At 36.7% G+C, this 19,860-nt stretch overlaps 1 protein-coding gene across 1 annotated transcript; it reads right to left on the reverse strand.

The window, feature by feature from the left end:
* Nucleotides 1-953: 953 nt before the first annotated feature.
* On the reverse strand, nt 954-2,921 carry LOC149772059 (uncharacterized). Its single transcript, XM_089947919.1, has 2 exons — nt 2,206-2,921; nt 954-1,700 (listed from the first exon to the last, which is right to left on the reverse strand). The coding sequence occupies exons 1-2, from the start codon at nt 2,915-2,917 to the stop codon at nt 1,282-1,284; spliced, it is 1,131 nt and encodes a 376-aa protein (XP_089804045.1). The 5' UTR covers nt 2,918-2,921; the 3' UTR covers nt 954-1,281.
* Between the last annotated feature and the right edge of the window lie 16,939 nt (nt 2,922-19,860).

Genomic DNA, 19,860 nt, shown 5'->3' on the forward strand with positions numbered 1-19,860 from the left:
GTAAATTATTATCTTTTGTATGGCCAATGTTAAAATGAAATATTGCCGCGCAAGAATGGCACAAAAATAACTGATAACCTGATGACGTAGAAGATAGTTTAATCGTACAGTTAGGCGACAATATTTACTGACTCTGGCCCACTTTGTTGAAGACATTGTAGTTTCAGCATTATAAGGTACAATCAATGATGGTGTGTTTATTCATTCTTAAACAAAGAAAAACTTTACTTTGTCTAGACCTTTTATTTCAGCTTACGTTAATTGTTTCTGCCTGTAGAAAATACTTGTTTTGTAATAAACATTGGATATATTTGTAATTTAATGACGTATTCACTGACGAACAATCTGTACAGATAACACAAGTATAAAAAACACCTTACAAAAACACATACAAAGGAAGATCACCATTTGTACTGGCTTTGAAAATACTATGTATGGCAAAAATGCCCTATAATAATATGTTTACAACTATATTGAATTTTATCAACGGCATGGTCACAACTGACGCTTACGTATTCATGAATTAATTTTATATTTAACGCCGATGTAAACAGTTTTCTTCTTTTGCAGTTTTGACTTGGATGCAGCATTCGTCTTCAATCTGCATTTTGTTACATTGAATTCTAGAATACAAGTACAATCATTATCTGTGCAATTCCATCAATTCTACACTGTTCCAACACTCCGGTTTGTTTGTCTATCTTAATATATCTCAGGAGAAAAGGTGAACTATGCTTATAAAGTATACATACTCAGAACGTGAAATAGGTCTATTAAATAGATGACATGAAATGTACCATCATCTACTAAAATGATACCTGGAACTTATCAAAGTTATCACTAGTGTTTAGATTTTAGGAGAATAAAAGTTAAATAAAAGTTAAGTTATTCCGAATATGTTGCTATTTATAACTCATTCTGAAAATGTTAAAAATGTCAGTGATAGTCTGAACTTAAGTTTCAGGTTCCAACTATTTAGAAGGACCCGGCATTTCACTTTACGAGAGGAAGGCGTCATAAATATTTTTAGTGGATCCAATCACCAACAGTTCGTATGACTGAGCCATGGATATTTCAAGAGTAAAACAGGTCATGAATATTGAGATGACTAATATGTACTAAAATCTTAGCAACACTGTTCAGTTCAGCAATCTCTAATTTACAAGTCAAGCTCTCATTTCATGGAACATATTCATAATGAAAAATATCCCCACCACCAAAGAAAACAAACAATAAGCAAGAAAGGCATTTTATCAAACACCGATTTAAAGGTACTTTAATTTAACTGCTCGCACGGTCTGGCCACATAAGAAAACCAGAAAATGTTTCCCAACCACCTAGATGGTATCCAGCAGTGACTTCCATCCAAACAGATTGTCCCGCCTGACAGTGGAAAATAGTGACACCGCTACACATGTTATCTCCCTGAAGGAGTTTACCAGCATATAAAGCCATCTTAACGACCCCATCAACCTTAAGACCCACACCAACCCCGTTGCTGTTGACACTTCCTATTGTTGCCGCGAAGAAATAAGTACCTGATATTGGACAAACAAATGTTCCACTAGACATATCGAAACCACTACCCTCACTATAATCCAAAGAGGTGAAAATTATCCTCTCCCCGGGGTAATGTCCATCCTGACTCCTGATGCCGCTAGCGCGAATAGCAACATGGTCTTCAGTCATAGCTCGCAAACCTGAAAACAATTGATGTGTCCATTGATAATATTCATACAGTTTGCATTTCCATTTCATTAAATACCATTCATATAGGAATTACAGCGCACTGGCCTTTTCCTTTTGGTTTTATCCATATATTATAACTGAAAATTTATTATTTAAACCAAATGCCAAATTTACTAAAACGATTATATGTATATATATAACTTTCAGCATTTTCAATATAATATGTTGTGATACAATAGTATCGCCTGAGCCTTCAATATAAAAAATAAATGTAGGTTAGCTGCATATTTATAATGTTCACGTATTATGCATAATCATTATCAGATGACGTGAAACACTCGTCCCAAAATAACTACTACTTATATTCTTCTTTAAAAGATTTAAGTTCAGAAAACGTCAATGTTATGTTAATGATTATATAATCCTGGAATTATGTAAGGATTACTGAAATGGACATTGTGACGGTACATAATCAAATGGCATACTACAAACGTTTACAGTCATTCAGGAGCATACCTCTGTATCTGTCAGCATGCGCACCAGTCTCTTGTTTATCATGCCCAGTCGTCCTCTCATTTTCCTTTCCGCTTGAGAGTGACTCGTTCCACTGGTAATTCGAATCCACATTATAACTCTTTGACTGGATGTTGCCTCTCAATTTTACTTCTGTTTGCGCTAATGTTTGTTCCATGTCCTCACCGCTTGATTTCTGCTTTATTTTTAATAGGTCTTTCTCCAAGGTTTTCAATTTGTTCTCTAGATCATCTACTTTGGTAAGACGGGACTCTGCCTCATGAAGTTTCATTTCTAACTCATCGACATGGGAGAGTCTATTTTCCAAGCATTCTAACCTTCTTTTTAGAATTTCAGTTTGGATAGTTTGATGATGCTCTGACTGTCTGAGTGTGTTCTCTAGCATTTTCACACGGATAACATATTCATTCGAGGTCAGCTCCGATGCTCTTAGCTTCTCTTCTAGATGCACAATCAACATGTTGTTCTTTTCATAAGCTTGTAGTTTATCTCCAAGTATCGCTACATGTTTCTCTGTTTGCAACAGCTTTCTTTCCATTGATTGGAGCGTTCGTAATGTTTTCCCCAAATAATTATGAACGTACTGATATCTAATGTAAAAGTCGCTGATTCTTTGATAGTCCATACCAGGCGTTTTTGCGCTGTCTGCTAAAGTGCAGAGAACAAATGCAAGACAAACATTTAAGACCTTCATTGTACACGAGGGGTGAACACTGAATAGTGCACTTGAAACCGAGCATCTTTATCGCATGTCTTATCTATTATCCTATTCAAAGGTCATGGGGAAGAATCAAAACTCTCATGCCGTATGTGGCTGATTGAGGATCCATTTATGGCAAGATTTCTCCACTAAACAGTAGCTGACTCTACTGATTATAGTGCGGTTAATCTTTGAATGATATAAAAAGGGAGCACGCTTTAGTAGTGCCTTTCACAATCTTTCAAAGGCATACTTTTTAAGCAATGTTCGCTAGAGGGTTTACGTCACTTCTGAATTCGTAAATCTTGAGTTTCAGATCTACTTGTAGTTTTCATGGGATAAATATTATTATAGTATCGACTAGAGGAGTTACACATACCCATAAAGAAATGTTTTAATGTCGAAGATTATTCTACGTTTATCAGACATTATTTTAAGTAAAATAGCAAATTAAAATGAATATGCCAATAAAAATAAATCAAATAATTAGTATTGAATCAGTCAATCTCTCGAAACGTAGTCCATCTATAAAAGTTTCGCTACTCAGTAGTTTGTAGGACTTTGTACTGTTTCAATCATCACCTGATGTTTTCAGGCAGATAATAGCATACCGAAACAAGTTTGAACTATTTCCAATTAAATCGTCGCAAATTTGTTATTATAATATTAATTCCAGATATTTGTGAACATTCTAAATCACACTTCCAATGCAATGGTAATCCGAAAAAACGAAATTAAAGGAAAGCCAAAACCGGAAATTGTAAATATAGGTTACTTTGTGCATTTTTCAAGATTCGTGCATTGCCTTGTTACAGTTAGCAAATAGAAGCAGGAGGGAAGCCTCAATCTGGATGTTTTAGTACAGGCATCAAGTCTTAAATAACCATAACAGTTATTCTCCATGATGCCTTGGATCTTTCAACCTATTTATTTTAAATAGGGAATCAGAGATATACGACAGTTGGCTTCAGATATGATCTGTCTGTGTAAGCCCTCTATTCTACTGGGCAGTAGGCACGTGGTGGTTACATTTGGCACGACGAAATGATTTTACGAATGTTGTACGTAGTCCCAGGTGCTGCAGATAAGCTGTGCATTTTAACTATTTTATTATTGCGAATACAACTTAGCCTAACAAATAAATGTAAATAAGTTAAAACCACGAAATCATTTCATTAGAAGGATCAAAGATGGTCTATATTACTGAATTTTAGATAATATTTTCCACTGGCTGATTATCTGAATACGTCCCTCACCATACACTGTTGTTAAGACTCCTTTATCGCGTACGCATAAACACATGACACACATATATGCATATTCACACAAGATATGTTGCATTTAAATAGAGCGTTAGCTACCATATGTATGTGTGTAAATAAAAAGGAATACTTTTTATATGTTTGATAATATATTCTCTATGACGTATAGCACAAAAAAGAGCAAGATAAAGAAACCACATACATGGTTTCAATTTAAAGGTTCATTTAAAGGGAAACACTCGACAAAATATGACATGGTGTAGACTATTATATCATTATTCACAGAGGAAATATTCCTGTTCGAACTAAAAAAATAAGTCTAGGTGGAACAAGAACCTTGCACTAACAGAAAATAATCCGTGCATTGAATTAATAATGTCAAACAGAAGATAAAATAAGGTAGATGCAATGAATAAAACGAGTAAGGATTTAATGTTCAATTTGTTAATTGTAAATCCACTGGAAAGTTAAACAAAGCCGGAACCAAAGTCATATTTACAGGAATTGAAATGTAATCCATTGTAACGCGTTTGGAAAGATATTATATCAGTTTTATTACCATCTTATATCAAAATGTTGATTATTTAGACTGGAAAACCTGGAAACGTGCATATTGAAACGTAAAATTTGATTGAGAAATTACCATCACATTTAAATTTGAAGCATTTAAACGTCAAGGGCAGAAACAAATGTATGAAATAATGTATTTACGAAACTGAAAATGGTATTGGCAAGTTTTGAAGATTCACTAGAAAAAGTACTCTTCTGCTCTATGTAGAAGCAAATGTCCGACTTCTGTAGATGCAAACAGCAACTATACGGACGAGATTTCCCCAACAGAAAGGTACTTATGATCGCAACTGGAAGACAGGATGCTTCTTCAGTCAGTCTTTCCTTTCTGTACATATTTTGGATTGTTTGCATGTAGGAACTAATTTTTGGTCTTTCGTACAACGACAGTATTTATTTGCATTTTAATAAACCAGCAGGCATCAAAAATACTGATCCTACTTTAGACATGTCAGAACAGAAAACTGTTAAAATGTACAGGACGTTTGGTAAAATGCTCAATACACACGGTTGGCATATGACATGCATAATTTTAGAAGTTTGACGAGAAACTAACATTAGACAGGGAATTTCACAATATTTCGACATTTTTTGGAGTAATTTATTTGAATTTGTAAATATTAAGTTATGCAGTTTATAGTAACGAACTTTGTAGCCTTACATGAACATTCTTACATAAATGACTAATCGCACTAGCTTACTAACACATCAGTACTTATATGACGTACTAGGTCTAACCAGGCTTCTATAATCGTCCGATATATCCAGAAAACATATTTTTTAAATGAATAACATAAAGTCGAAGATAGTTCTACAATTATGTATCAGCAAGTAAATTCAATTTGGATGCTAACAGTTATTACATCGATTCTTGAAACCAGCAAGGAGTCCAGGCATCATTCCATCTATCTATGCATTATATATTTATATCTGTATATTTTATATTACTACTATTGCGACTATAAATGTATCTGTATAATACAATTGCTATTGATTTGGTTATTTTTTTATCATATATTTTTAATCAGAGATGTTGAATAAATACAGTTTTCCGTTTCAAATACCAAGGACCACTTTCTGGTGCGAAAGTTTTACTAGCAATATCGGATATTGTCCTTAAATATGTATCGATTAATATTGTTCTGTCTGAGAATATGGTTGTCAGGATATATTGTTAAAGCTCTGAATGAATGTAACTGGCTGTAAACGTTGAACAGTACAAACGGAACAGCAGATTAAATTTTAGAAAATCTAGAGATCACAATATACAGTCAGAGAAATCCTTATATTACTACATACCTATCTAGCTGTTGAGTTTTCATGGACATTATCGATCTTAGATCGATGCAGCCCTTAAATCGCTATATGAGTTGATACCAACATAATAAAATAAGATTATAATGCACACAATGTAATCTTCAAACATATTTCATTACATATCATGTCGGAAACATGCTTTAACTGTCTTAATCTCATTAACAATGCAAACGGTAATTGGGATCGATGAACTCAGCCAGAAGTAACGGTATTGGTAATTATACGTTTTAATGCATTGTTATACAACAGCGAGACAGTTACATAAGGAAATTGTGCGGATGGCAGGATGTTCAGACAGCAACATATATTTCTAAAACTTGCAAATTGATATTGGAATAATAACTAATTTGGGGCACTGCGTGTTTAAATTGCTCAGGCATCAATCTTTGATACAATGCATAAAAACACAAACAGGTGATAGGTACTAACATGACTTGATGCCATTATTAAATATTTCCAAATCTGCATCAAGAGTATGTATTCTATGTGTTTGATTCTTCGATTTTGATATATCCCCTTTTTAGTCTGAACTAGATAATGACATCTGTGTAACTTGCTTCTAATATATAGTATTGGTGTACATGCATATATAAGATTATTATATTATGCAACTGAAGTTAACGGGGCTTCATCAGGGACAATTTAAATTTAACATGGGATTGTTTAAGGACAAAGGAATTGAACATGGTGGGACAATTGAGGGACAAAGGGGATTGTACATGGTGGGAAGATTGGGGGTCTTTTGGCCCGTCTAGGGCAATCGGAAATTAACATGGTGGGACCGTCTAGGTTCATTGGTAAATTACCACGGTGGAACTATCGAGTCTCAATGGGAAATGAACATGGTGTGACTATTATGCTTCAGTAGGAAATTATAGTAGTGGGACTATGGAGGGACAAGGGGAATTTAACAGGGTGGGTTTATTTAGAGCAAAGCAGGAATTTAACATGGTAGGACCGTATAGGGTCAATGGCAACTAGTATATACTTATAGCTACAACTTGTGTCAAATCCTATGGAAAGACCTAGTATATAGTTTTAGCTACAACCTCGGTGAAATCCAATGGGAAAACCCAGTGTGTATTTATAACTACAACTTGTATGAAATTCTGTGGAGAAACAGTACATATTTATCACTACAACTAGTGTGAAATCCTATGGAAAAGCCAAGTATATATTTATAGCTGCAACATATGGAATTTCATATGGAGAACATAAACAACCAAGTATCTATTTACAGGCTCAACATTTCAAGCCTAAATGATGTCACTGTACTGAACACTAGGGAAAAATGGCAACATTGTTGCAAGTGACTGACATCAATCAAGCGGGAACTTAGTAACAGTTTTCGAGTTGACCAAAACACGGAACATACGTTCACGTGTATCTTCATGAAGAACATTTAGATGCCATAACCGGCGTCACTGCATTCATCAGGTAGGGTCATTATTGTGAGATATGCGACTAAACGGAGAACAAGCGAGAGCAACACAGTCATTGTGGATCGACATGTTGGTATTATTTAGCCTCTAAACCTTGTCATTACGAATCACAAGAACGAATGCAGTGCTCAGCAAGGTTCACAGCGGAAAAGTGCTTACAACTGCTGAGATGGTACTCTACTTGTAGGGAAGTCATACGTAACAATAGTGCCAAGGCGCACGTTTGTCAAGGAAATAAACGATATCAAATTTGTCGCCAAATCCTGGACTTCGCACATCGATGCTACATTTAAAAATACCAATAGAAACAGATGGAGGACGAAAAGATGAAAGGAAATTTCATCTTTTTAGACTTTGTACATATCCAAGAGACTGGTATTCACATTTCTAATTTATGCGTGGCCCATCGAGCGTGAAATACGTGCATCCAACAACCGATCCTTTTTCGTAGCCTTCATTGTAGCAGCATTCCTTGAGGAAGTGAAATTATCTTTCCAGGAGCTAACACGCTTGCTGATTTTGATCAATGGATCTTAGACCCTATCAAATGACACATGGAATCCAGAAGATATCGAACGTTACAGAGACTGTCATCGCAATGCCACGGCAATGGCTAACAATTTCTCGGGATACGATGGACACTTTCTTCTCAGATACTATAAAGACCAATAGAACGAATGCCCTAAATTCACATTGAACGGAGCCAAAAGCCTCCCCCGTGCAAGTGGGGCAAGATCGATATATAGATTCCATGAGTTATCTGGCCATGCCTTTGAGTTGATTGCCGGAATCGTACCGAACCACGAGAATCATTGTATTTTTGTACCACTCTCACGCTTTGGACTCCTTCGAATTTCAGGAATAAATATTAAAGTATTGTCTCCCCGACATGGACATTTTACGGCGTTGCTTTGGAAATGTCCGAAAACTGTTCAGGGAACACTGAACGATCGACCCTTTGAATGAAACCTGTACATTGCCAAAGCGTGTTCCTTTGTGTACCACAAGCGATTCATACCCAATAACACTCTAGCTGTCGTACGCCATCAAACATCTGAGTTCATCTAACGTCGATGCTGGGTCAATGCTATGTGCTGGCTACATTACCTATGCAAAACGGATATCAAATAGATCCGACATGCCCGAAACGGAGATGGGGAAAAGACCACTGGGACAAAATCGGATGATTGCTCTGACTTGGATGTTTTTCTTTCAAGGATGCCCTATTTGTTACCCTAAACGTGGCAAGAAAAATCAATTTTTACAGCGTACCTTGGAAGACACTTGTCAAAGGAGACCGAAGTTAAAAAAGAAGGATTCCAAGTCGTGGAAACGTAGGAACACGAGTAAGTCCTTCGTTTTTAAACCGATCCCGAATTTAAGAGCATCGAGGAAAGTTACCACCTGGTAGACCCTCTCGACTTCCGAGACAACTTGTTTGGAGGACGAATGGATGCCACATGTGTAATGTACCACGCAGACGAGAAGAAAGGAGAACAAATCAAATACCTTGACGTGTTTTAGTTGTACCTTTAAGTGTGTAGATATTGTCAATTTCCCACGGGACACCGACAATTGCTGACGGAACACATGGACGTGAACAAAATTAGACAAAACGAAGTCTTGTCTCCCACTGATTTGTATATTCTCGTCATACCATACCATTGCCAAGAAAACTAGTGTTTCCTTTGTGCAGCACCAGTGCAGAAATGTGTAACCAAGACCCACTTTGTCATCACACGCGCATTGACAGAACGTGGGTAAGCGTGGAATTGTTTTGAGCTCTTGAACAGGGAAACCAATTGTATGAAGTCTACGTAATTTACCAACTTCCCAGGACAGAACAATACCAAAAGGGTCACAATACTCAGAAAGGCATTGTCTCGGGATACGTGGATGCCGTTTGAAAGTGAAGCAAGAAGCTAGTGTCTATCATTCCTGGTGTTAGACTCCCGAAGACCAAGATACCATGAAAGAGGAATACGTATCTGACAACGGCATAATTTTAGAACACATCGAGAAAAACAAAGGAGGGCGATCGTTTGCCAAAGCCATGTTGAATTGCTTGTGGTGAAAAAATGGAACAATAAACGTTTTACCCAAGACGAAGTAGTTGAAAGAACCTTCCATATACTTCCAGATGATGCACGACAAAACAAAATGTATGAAACACTTGGACGTGAAATACGCGGACATGTGTCGAGAAATTAACATGACGAAAGTGAAAAAAGGGAACAAACTGATAAGAATTTTCTTGAACAAGACTTTGGTTTACAGAATATTCATCTTTAGACCTTTTACAGTAGAATATTGTGTTGTCATTCCTTACAGTTACCCAGAATGGCAGTGGTCAAAAAGTAGTCTCTACCTCGATTGCTTGGTGACAAATATTTTTAATATTTACGTACATTCACCAGTTGCCTGGCGTGGTTAGAAAAGTTTGCTACCATGTCAAGAGCATTATCTGTAGTGATACAGCATATTCCATAGAATGAAATCCATGACACTATTCTGACATTGGAAGATTACCAAAACCTTTTACAAGGATATTTTCCTTTGACTTTGGGACGAAGTGTGGTGTGCGTGTTGGTGGCTTCGTTTCTGAGATTTCGTGTGACAGCAGATTTCTTGTGATCTATTTACTAACAGTACCCACAACAAAGACACGAAAGTGCACGAGAAAATCATTCTCTAAAAAGCGTTTCACTTTCACATTGATGCTTCTCAACCTCTACGGTAAAAAAAGATTCACAAACCTTTGCGACTTTGGATGCTTACGAAGGTGCGTGTAGCTTGTGACTTACTGTAAAGATGTACATGACTAGAAAAGGTTTGGTTTCAATGCTTTGACGCAATACGTGGCAGACTATGCCAAGGTCATTTGTCATTGATTCCAGAAAAAAGTGGACTTAAAACGTCAAGTGAAAAATGTGACATTTAAACTCGTGTTAGCGACAGTGACAGAAGAACCCGACACAGAGGAAATCCACATGCAGGAAAGCAGCAGCAGTACCGTCGTCCAAATCCAGATGAACCAAAAGCCATTCCAATAGAACACAGTTGAGACTGTACATAGTGTTGAGACATTACAAACTGTCCCTGACAATATTCTAGAACACCACGCGCTCGTCAAAAATGTTGTACATTGATTTGTTTGTGTTGCATTTGAATCGGTTTGCTTTTCCTGTTAGCCATGCACTTAAACATTTCGCTGATATTTATGTTAATAATTATGGTAAAATCATTATTTTTGAACGCTGAATAAACGTGTCTTGAAATGTATAAAATCTCTTGTGACAGTCATGTTATTTTCATAATTTAAAACACCTACTTGATGGTCACATTTGTTACCGCTCCCTCTACTTTCAAAGTTATCGACGAAATGTTATATCGTTCTATTCTTGGAGGCACTGTGTCTTCGCCATCCGTTTAACATGTTGATGGCTTGACCGAGTAGTTCAGGCAAAACCGAATTTGTCAACGTTTGATCGAGCGCAAAGCCCATTGAATCGATTGTCCACCTCAGAGTATCGTTTGGTGTTAAAAAGAGTGACAATCTGCTTGCATCATTCTTCGAGAAAGTCAAGAAGATTGCGATGAGAAATGACATGCTTCGATGACATGCTATTAGAAGACAAAAAGACATTAAATATAACAAATGGCATCATTGTAGTGCCAGTGTCATTTATACTACCCAAAATTTGTTTCAACAAGTTATAGCCCACCGCACCATCAGTCTCAATGCTTAATACGTGGTTTTGTTTGAAATTCAGAGATAAATCACAAGTATATGTGTTAGGCAACAATGTAGGACCTCCTTGGCAGACTCATGCTTACGTTGCCACTCAAACACCTCACGCCTATTTAAAACCCACTACACTCTATTATTTGCGATTTGTTTACCCATTTCTTTCACAACTGGTGTCACTACGGAGGACCAGTCACTTCCACGTCCCCATCGGCTTAAAACATTCTAAAACAAACCAGCTGACACTTCTTGTCTGTCTCACAAATTGTCAACATGACTTCCCTTCAGTCTCATCTTCCAGCGAGATTTATTCTTGCCATGTACGGCACCAGTCGCGAAACGATTTCACAAGTGCGTGCTCTTCGCGTCTTAGGAAATTGTCCAAAATATGTCTTACAATGGTTTACTGTGACAGCACGTCAGTTACCTTAAGGCATCGTTCACATCCCTCATGAAACCAAACGCTTTTCTGACAAATATAAAGCAGCATTGTCCCCAAATCGATACTGAAGCCAAAGATCAAATGATTTTGAAACCTGGATGTAGCGGTTCTCTAGGAGGTGTCATCATTCATTCTGATTAAAATAGGATCCACATGCTACATCACGAACCCGTAGAAAGAAAGAATCCTCCAAACCAAGACATTCCAAGAGAAAAAGAGCAACGGTGGTGCCAAGACCAGGTCACACTCCAAGAAAAAGAAAGGTCCCAAGACAAATCCCAAAAACAGTTTATACCCGAAAGAGAGGCAATGCTTCCCGGACGCAACCTTACTTTGCCAATCTACGGCCTCCGGTGACCTTACAGCAGCAGCAACTTATCCCACTCTGCCGTTGCTTTTAATGCCAGCCAAACCCAATTTGATACCCCTCTTTTCAAATTTGATGTAAACATGGAAAACCGTTTGTAAAGGATCTTCTCCTTCGGCTACGACATCATCATCATCATCATCATCATCATCATCATCATCATCATCATCATCATCATCATCATCAACTTAGCCTCAGCGGCCACCTCTAAAAAGTATCCTCACTCACTATCAAAGTCCAGGAGAGATCGGGATTGTTTCAAAGTTTATTGGATTTATTCAAGCAAAAATAATTCAATGGAAACACATTCCAGTATAAACAGACCCGTGCCATTCGAGTTGCTTCAGTGCATTTTAGTTCCTGAAGGAAAAAATGACTTCACCCACAAGATGTGCACACCACCTCTCTCCTGCCAAAAACAAATGAAACAGTAAAATAAACGAATAGTTTCGTCATTTAGCCAAACATCCGAAAAAACGCTTAGTCAACCACCGTAACGATTGTTGTCAAACAAAGAAAATAATCATTTGTCAAAAGAAAGAGGTTGCTGGAAATGGGAGGAGTTAATCATGGCACTTCGCTGATGGGACCCATACTAAACAATTGTGGTCCACTAAGAGGACTAAATAAATAATATAAAATAGCTTGTGTCAAAAGATGAACTTCCGGGTATTTGGTGCTCCTGAACAGAAAAAGATGTCATCCCAAATAAGCCATCACTCATTTACAAAAAAGGAGACAAAAAGGAATACCTCATCTTTCAGCCAAACATTGGGACGTGTTGTCGGTTCCGTCGAAAGCGAGGCGAAATCAACACATTCAACCAGCCTCGAAAGACAAAATCGATAACGTGTACGAACTTTGCTTTAATGTCTTGAAAGGAACGTCTAAACAGCAGATAAATGCTTAGCCAAACATCTACACGTTCTTCATCAAATGATCAAAAGGAAAATACTCATTCGTCAAAAGAAAAATATGTTGGTGCAACGTGGAGGATTTCTTGTTTCCGCACTATTACGACCTTTAATCAAATTAGTGACTGGAACGCTGCTTGGGGAATCGTTTGAGGACTCCTACCCAGATATCCGTGTAGATAAGGAAAATATAAAAAGACCTCATTTGTGAGAAGACCTCATACGTGTACCTTGGAGTCTCATGGAAGGAGGAAAGCTGTCTTTAGTACCTTACAAACAATGGATGGAGTTACATCGTTGGCAAGATCAACTTACCCTTCATTTACATCCCCATCTTCATCGAGCTGATACTACAGTTACAACACGAATTACAACTCAGTCACCAGAAAGATTAAGATGAAACACTGACCAAGATAGAGGTGGCCACACGAACACCAGAAGAAAAGTTGCACAATAAGTCTTTCAAACACCGTCAGCTCCCATCCCAAGTAATATCTCATCGCCTGTCTTAACCCCTTCCCAACTCATCGACGAGAAAAGTTCCATTTCACCTTCGTCAGAAGCAAAAAAGAAAGAACTGAAACTAGAAGCGAAAAAAGAAAATAAGAAGAAAGCCATTTCTTATCTACCACCACCAACACCGACGCTACTCTCGAGTTCTACTCCTGTGTCATATCGTTTCAAAATCACCTCATTAAACCAAGAGTAGCATCAGTAAACAGTGGGTAATTTACTGAAGAGAATCTTAATGAAGAATCTTTTAGCTAGTTTTTACTACAATCCAACCCATCCTGTATCGTGCAGTCTAACCCCAACTGAAAAGTGTACGTTTACCCTAGATACTACGGTACGAACAAGAACAAGTCAAGTACACGTTACACAAACCCATTTGACGAAACGTTTCCAGACGTCTCACCAAAAGTGGAGGGTATCGATCATCAATGGCAAGCCGATTTAGCCGATGTCTCTCATTTAACCACCTACAATCGCGGCTAAAATTATTTGTTTGTGCCATCGACGTATCTTCCAAATTTGACTTCCAAAACGAGCTCCGAATAGTGCGAGCATTACAACTGGTGTCGAAACAAAGGGGCCGTTACCCTCTCCAATTAAAATAAAACAACATTAAATTCCTGGACGAAGCTTTTCAAAAAGATTTGAAAAAATGAGACATCCATTTTTTCACTACCGAGAATACCGAAACATATGCCAGCATCGTGGAATGTTTCCAACGCATGTTAAAAGAACGCCTTGGAAATATTTTACGCATCATCAAGTACAATGACGTCAATCCGCGCCTGGTCAAAGCTTACAACCAAACTTACCATCGGAGCATCGGATGCGTCACTGAAGAAGTGACTTCCGACAACTAAGCCTAGGGGTCGATATTACAAGGAAACAAGAGCAATATTGTGTATATTTTCTTCATCAACGCAGTCTCGAATATGCTTCGAACATTAAGTGACTTACTTTGATTGTAACTATTCTACAAAAGATGATAAAGTAGAAAGATGGTTTTGTGAACAGTATAGTTATATTTTGTCTTCAGCTAGGAAACGTAATGTGTATGGATGGCCAAATGAAATAAATCAGTATATGTGAAGTGTAACTTCACAATGTTTTGCAACCTTGTACATAAATTATGTTTGCAAACAATGGATTATTTGCTACTCTTTTATTGATTGTTGTTTGATATGAATACAAATGTTGCGCTATTGAAAAAATGGGTGTCTCTGGTTCGTGTTTTTATATATAACTAAGATCATTTTATTAATAAATGTCCCTTGACCTCTCTCTGTTCTTATGGGTTATATTAGTTAAGGTGTTCCTGCAAAAAAAACAACAGAAGGGATATTTTCCATCGTATCCGCTCTTGAGACATAAAGCGGTGCGGTCGCACCTCTGACCATCAATTGTTGACTCGTCAGCCAGTAATATGACTTCGAAAGTAACTAAGCTGAACGAAATTCACGTGCTTTTGCATCATGTCAGGCAGAAATGTATGTATGTATGTATGTATGTATGTATGTATGTGTGTGCATATGTATGTATGTATGTATGTATGTATGTATGTATGTATATATGTATGTAGGTAGGTAGGTATGTAGGTATGTATGTATATATGTATGTATGTATGTGTGTGTGTGTATATGTATGCCAAGATTCATTCTTAGCATTGATAAGGTTTAACCGTATATGGACATAATCAGGAAGCCTCGATTCGATTGCCTTCTTTCGTTCACCCTTGTCTACGAGAAAGACGGGCGGTTCTTCTAAACGATGTGCTGATCTTACAAAGCTATTTTTAAATATGGCATATAAGAAATAATATCGGCCACTTGTGCTACATATGATCAGCTGATAAGTCTCGTCAAGCGGTCTATTATGATAAAGAAGCTCACGTGCTGTAAGTGGACCCAGTTGCGTTAGTAAATTTATGTAATCTAAATCGAATTTTTAAGTCGATATTTTTACATTTCAGGAGTATCAACAATATTCTGTGGTACCATAGTAGAAGACAGTTGACTTAGTGACCAGCTGTCATAAGGAAGGAATATTATCGTCACACACCTATCTTACATGCACTAAATACATGTTAAGATTCGATAACGCTTTCTAGAATTGGCTTACGCTCCAAACTAATTGTTCGAATCTGCAACTGTTACAACACCTTCATCACATGCGCATACATACCGGTGTATGCATAGATACGCACGTCTGAAAATTCGCCAAATAATATGCTGTCTTCTGCCACAAGTGCAGAAATGAGGCCATCACGTTTTATAATTTGTATTGATAATACATCACACTCATATCATAACGAATCGAGTTCTATATAACCAGAATGGAAGACAGATATTACCTAGTTCTCAGACACAATAAGGAAGTATAGTTACACATATCTAGCATGTACTAATGGCATGTGAAAATTTCATGTCAAATTTTCTACTGGTTGATACTCTTTATTTACTATATGTCATATACCAATATTATATAAAAAATCGATAACGTAGGCTCACACATACATGCATGCATGCTTGCTTCCATCCATCCATCCATCCATACATACATACATGCACACACAAGACACACATACATACATACATACATACATACATACATACATACATACATACATACATACATACGTGTAATACATACACACCTACCTACCTACTTACCTACCTACCTACATGCATACATACATACATGTAATACATTCGTCAGTTAGGTACATATTTGCCTGCCTGCAAACTCGGCGTTCACCAGGTGCAATTACAGCCATTATTTAGTAGATACAATTACATGAATACGTGTGAAGTAAAATAAGAACGCATAAATACAGATGAAAGAAATAACTGAACTTTCAATCATTATTTCGCGAATATTCTTAAAATAGTCGGTATTCAAATTTCTAGTGAGTAGCGATACATAACTCAGCAGTAGATCGTGCTGATTGCCAGTAAAAATAGGGTAAATAATTTACAGTACATTGTAAATGATGTAAACAAAGTAAAATGCAAAATTTTCAACATTGAGTTACAAGGAATCAATTTCAAATTTGCTAAAGTCATATAAAATTAAACACCCACCCACACAATAATTGTAATGTCAAGATCCTGAATATTCACGTTGCTCACGACATCAGTGTTTCTATTCATTAACATTCCGATGCTCTTGTGAAAGATAACGTGTATTATGTCTAGGTGATACAGATCAAGGCATAGGCGATAAATCATCTCAAAGGCAACACAGGCATTTTTGCGCACATGATTCCAACAAAACAAAATAAATAAAAGGGCCTGATTTCAAAACCTAGCTCACAAAACCAATCAAATCATCGAGTGTTTGCACGAAAGTGATCAAGCGATTTTAGTTCGAATAGGTCAGTGTCGATATAATTTATTCAGATAGTTACCGCATTTAAATGACAAGGCATATGGAAGTTGTACCTTCAATATGTTTTCAACACTAATCACAAACACCTGAAAAATATACATTTATTTTTGAGCTGTGGAATGCATAAATCTAAAGCTTCACAGTATAGAGGAGCGTATAACGAGGTTTCAAATTATACATGTAATTTTCTGGGATTGATATTGATGTCATTAATATTTCTGCATAAACATGTATCTTTCCAGGTTTGATATTGATGTTATTCACATTACCACATATACATGTATCTTTCCAAGTTTGATATTGATGTTATTCAGTTTTGATATTGATGTTATTGACATTTCTATATACACACGTATCTTTCCAGGTTTGGTATGGATGTTATTCACATTTCCACATATTGCCAAGTCAATGCATATCCAATGACAACGGGTACATATTACAAAAGGAAGAAAAAACAGAACACTTTGCTCTATAACAATCAAACTTATCCAAGAAAACATGTCCTTAAAATCTATACAATAATTGATTATTTCATATTTTCAAACCAACATTAGGTCTCTCTTTGACAAGTGGTCTATGGCGCTCGTCTTTATATATCAACGAGATATAACCTATCGAGTCTCAGTCTCTGTCAGAGTGTGTACGTGATAAAACTTTCCAGTAGCTTCCTGATAGGTCGATGGTTCTTCCGGGATCTTCCTACACCAAATGATACTAGCCTCCTTGTATCGCCCATCGTGTGCTGAAATTGGCTTTAAACCCATAACAGCAACAACATACCAGCATATCATTTTAACATCATTATATCAGTCTTTCTGTGAACTAAATAATCAGTCAATTAGTTACTTAATCAGTCAATTCCTCCCAACTTCATACCTTTAATTTAGTTTTACGTTATGTACAGAGGCGGCGTTAGGAGTACGCAGGGCCTAGGGCCGACCATGATAGCGCGGGGCTAGAGTATCGGTATCTCGATTGGTATGCTACTGCAAACACTGATTATGTCTAGACTAGATCAACTTTCGAGATTTGCGTGCATTACGTATCAGCGTTTTCAATTTACCGGAGAATATAGCTTGACAAACTCATAAAGACGAACTTAGGCCTAAAGAGCGGGGCCTGGGGTGGTCGCCCCACATGCCACCCCCAATCGCCGGTCCTAGTTATGTATTGCTAGTGGTGTGGATCTTTATTTTCGTCTAGTAATTATTGTATCGACGAGTTTTGAAGAAAAATACATTGTAAGGCGTCTGGAAACCTACATCAGCGTGAACTGATTATTCAGTTTAAAATACATAAGTGACTTACACACATTTCCTCGTTGACTGCATCCAGTTTTATTCAAGCTTTGGATTCTGTAAGGCAAAATAAGTATATTTAAATTTCAAATCTCGCATCTCTTTTATGAAACGTTAGGATAACATTTCAAAGATCCGATACAACATATGATCGAGACTGATTAATGCGGCAACTGATTAGCCGATCAGACGCACTGTAAAAGTGTGGCTCATTAGGCTTTTGTGAAAACAGTATTGTATGAAAATGTTTGATTTTGGAGTGTACGATGCGTTCTGTAAAGTCCAATAATGAGTAGGAAAACACTACATTTACAATTACATTCTACGAAGTGAAGACTCTGATTACAAAAACGTTCCGCACATATTTGCATTATAGAACTGACATTTCTACATTCTTTAATCGAATTGACAGAAAATAAGGCAAAACATTTGATAATAAACACACTTGTACACGTTCTACCTAAGCAGTTAATTTTATAATATTTTTTAAACCAATGTTCTTTATTGACCTATGCCTTTCTCATATTACAGCATACTATTAGCAAATTTGTTTCTTAAACCTCGACCAACAGGACAAGTAGAAATAAGTTTTGGTTCAGCTTATCTAAATGTTCATGCAACTGAAAAGGATCATGATATATTTTCTAAGGCCTAGAAACTACAATTTGTATTGGTGGTATTTTCTCCATTTAGACCAATTTGGAAGAAGAGCCAAATAATTTAGACACCGGTACAGATTTCGAAGAAACTAACACTCACTGAATGCTGCATAAAAAGTGTTAATTCACGTCACAGGTTTATGAGCATTGTTCAATCGCAAATTTTGATTTTCGCTAAATGTGCCCTAATGAACACGATTGACGGTTTACCAAATATGAATTTTAAATGTTATGATGTACTACAATGACCCATAATAATAACAATAACCATAACAATAATTCATCTCAAAGTAAATATGAACACAACTGTAAACTATATTCACAGATTCCTAAAGACTTCTATTAAATAGGAATGAACAACTGTTTACCAAATATCGTTTATATTCATATTTCACTATACTTATGTCTCAATAGAGTATTCTGGAAAAAGAATCATCCATCCTAATGGAAACTTACTGGACCTAGTCTTATTGCAAACACGACTGATCTTATATTCTAATAGAACTTTGAATGAATTTCTACATTTAAATGAGCGATGATTAACATGAAGTAAAATGGATATATGTGTAGTTGTTTGAATTAAGTTGGGCAGGTGCTCTGTGACTCAAACGTTTTTGTATAGTTTGATTGACATAGCATCTTGAGTGCTTTCCCTTCGAGAGGAAGAATGATGTTTTAATTTCTGTAATGAACGATTGGCTTAGACGCGTACAGTACTTTTCAGTGTTCATTTAGATAGGACCATTGAGCAGGGTGTACTACTGCATTACCATGCCACGTATAACGAGAACCTCTGTGTAAATTCATACTTTCAGCCACGCCGATCTAAAACTAAGGAACAAATTAAGTACAAATTGTCACCAGTTTGGTTGCATTGCAAGTATATCAGGATTAGCCGGCTTAGGGTCAATATATTAATATTTGCTTAATATTTGTCTATTCAAATTGTCGTGTTTTTTGGAAAATTAGTATTTTCGTTGCTACTTCGATTATCCTGTTGTCTAGATCTTAAATACGT

The sequence above is a fragment of the Sinohyriopsis cumingii genome, unplaced genomic scaffold (assembly GCF_028554795.1).
Source record: "Sinohyriopsis cumingii isolate HCF-2022 unplaced genomic scaffold, ASM2855479v2 utg001518l, whole genome shotgun sequence".
Lineage (NCBI taxonomy): Eukaryota > Metazoa > Mollusca > Bivalvia > Unionida > Unionidae > Sinohyriopsis > Sinohyriopsis cumingii.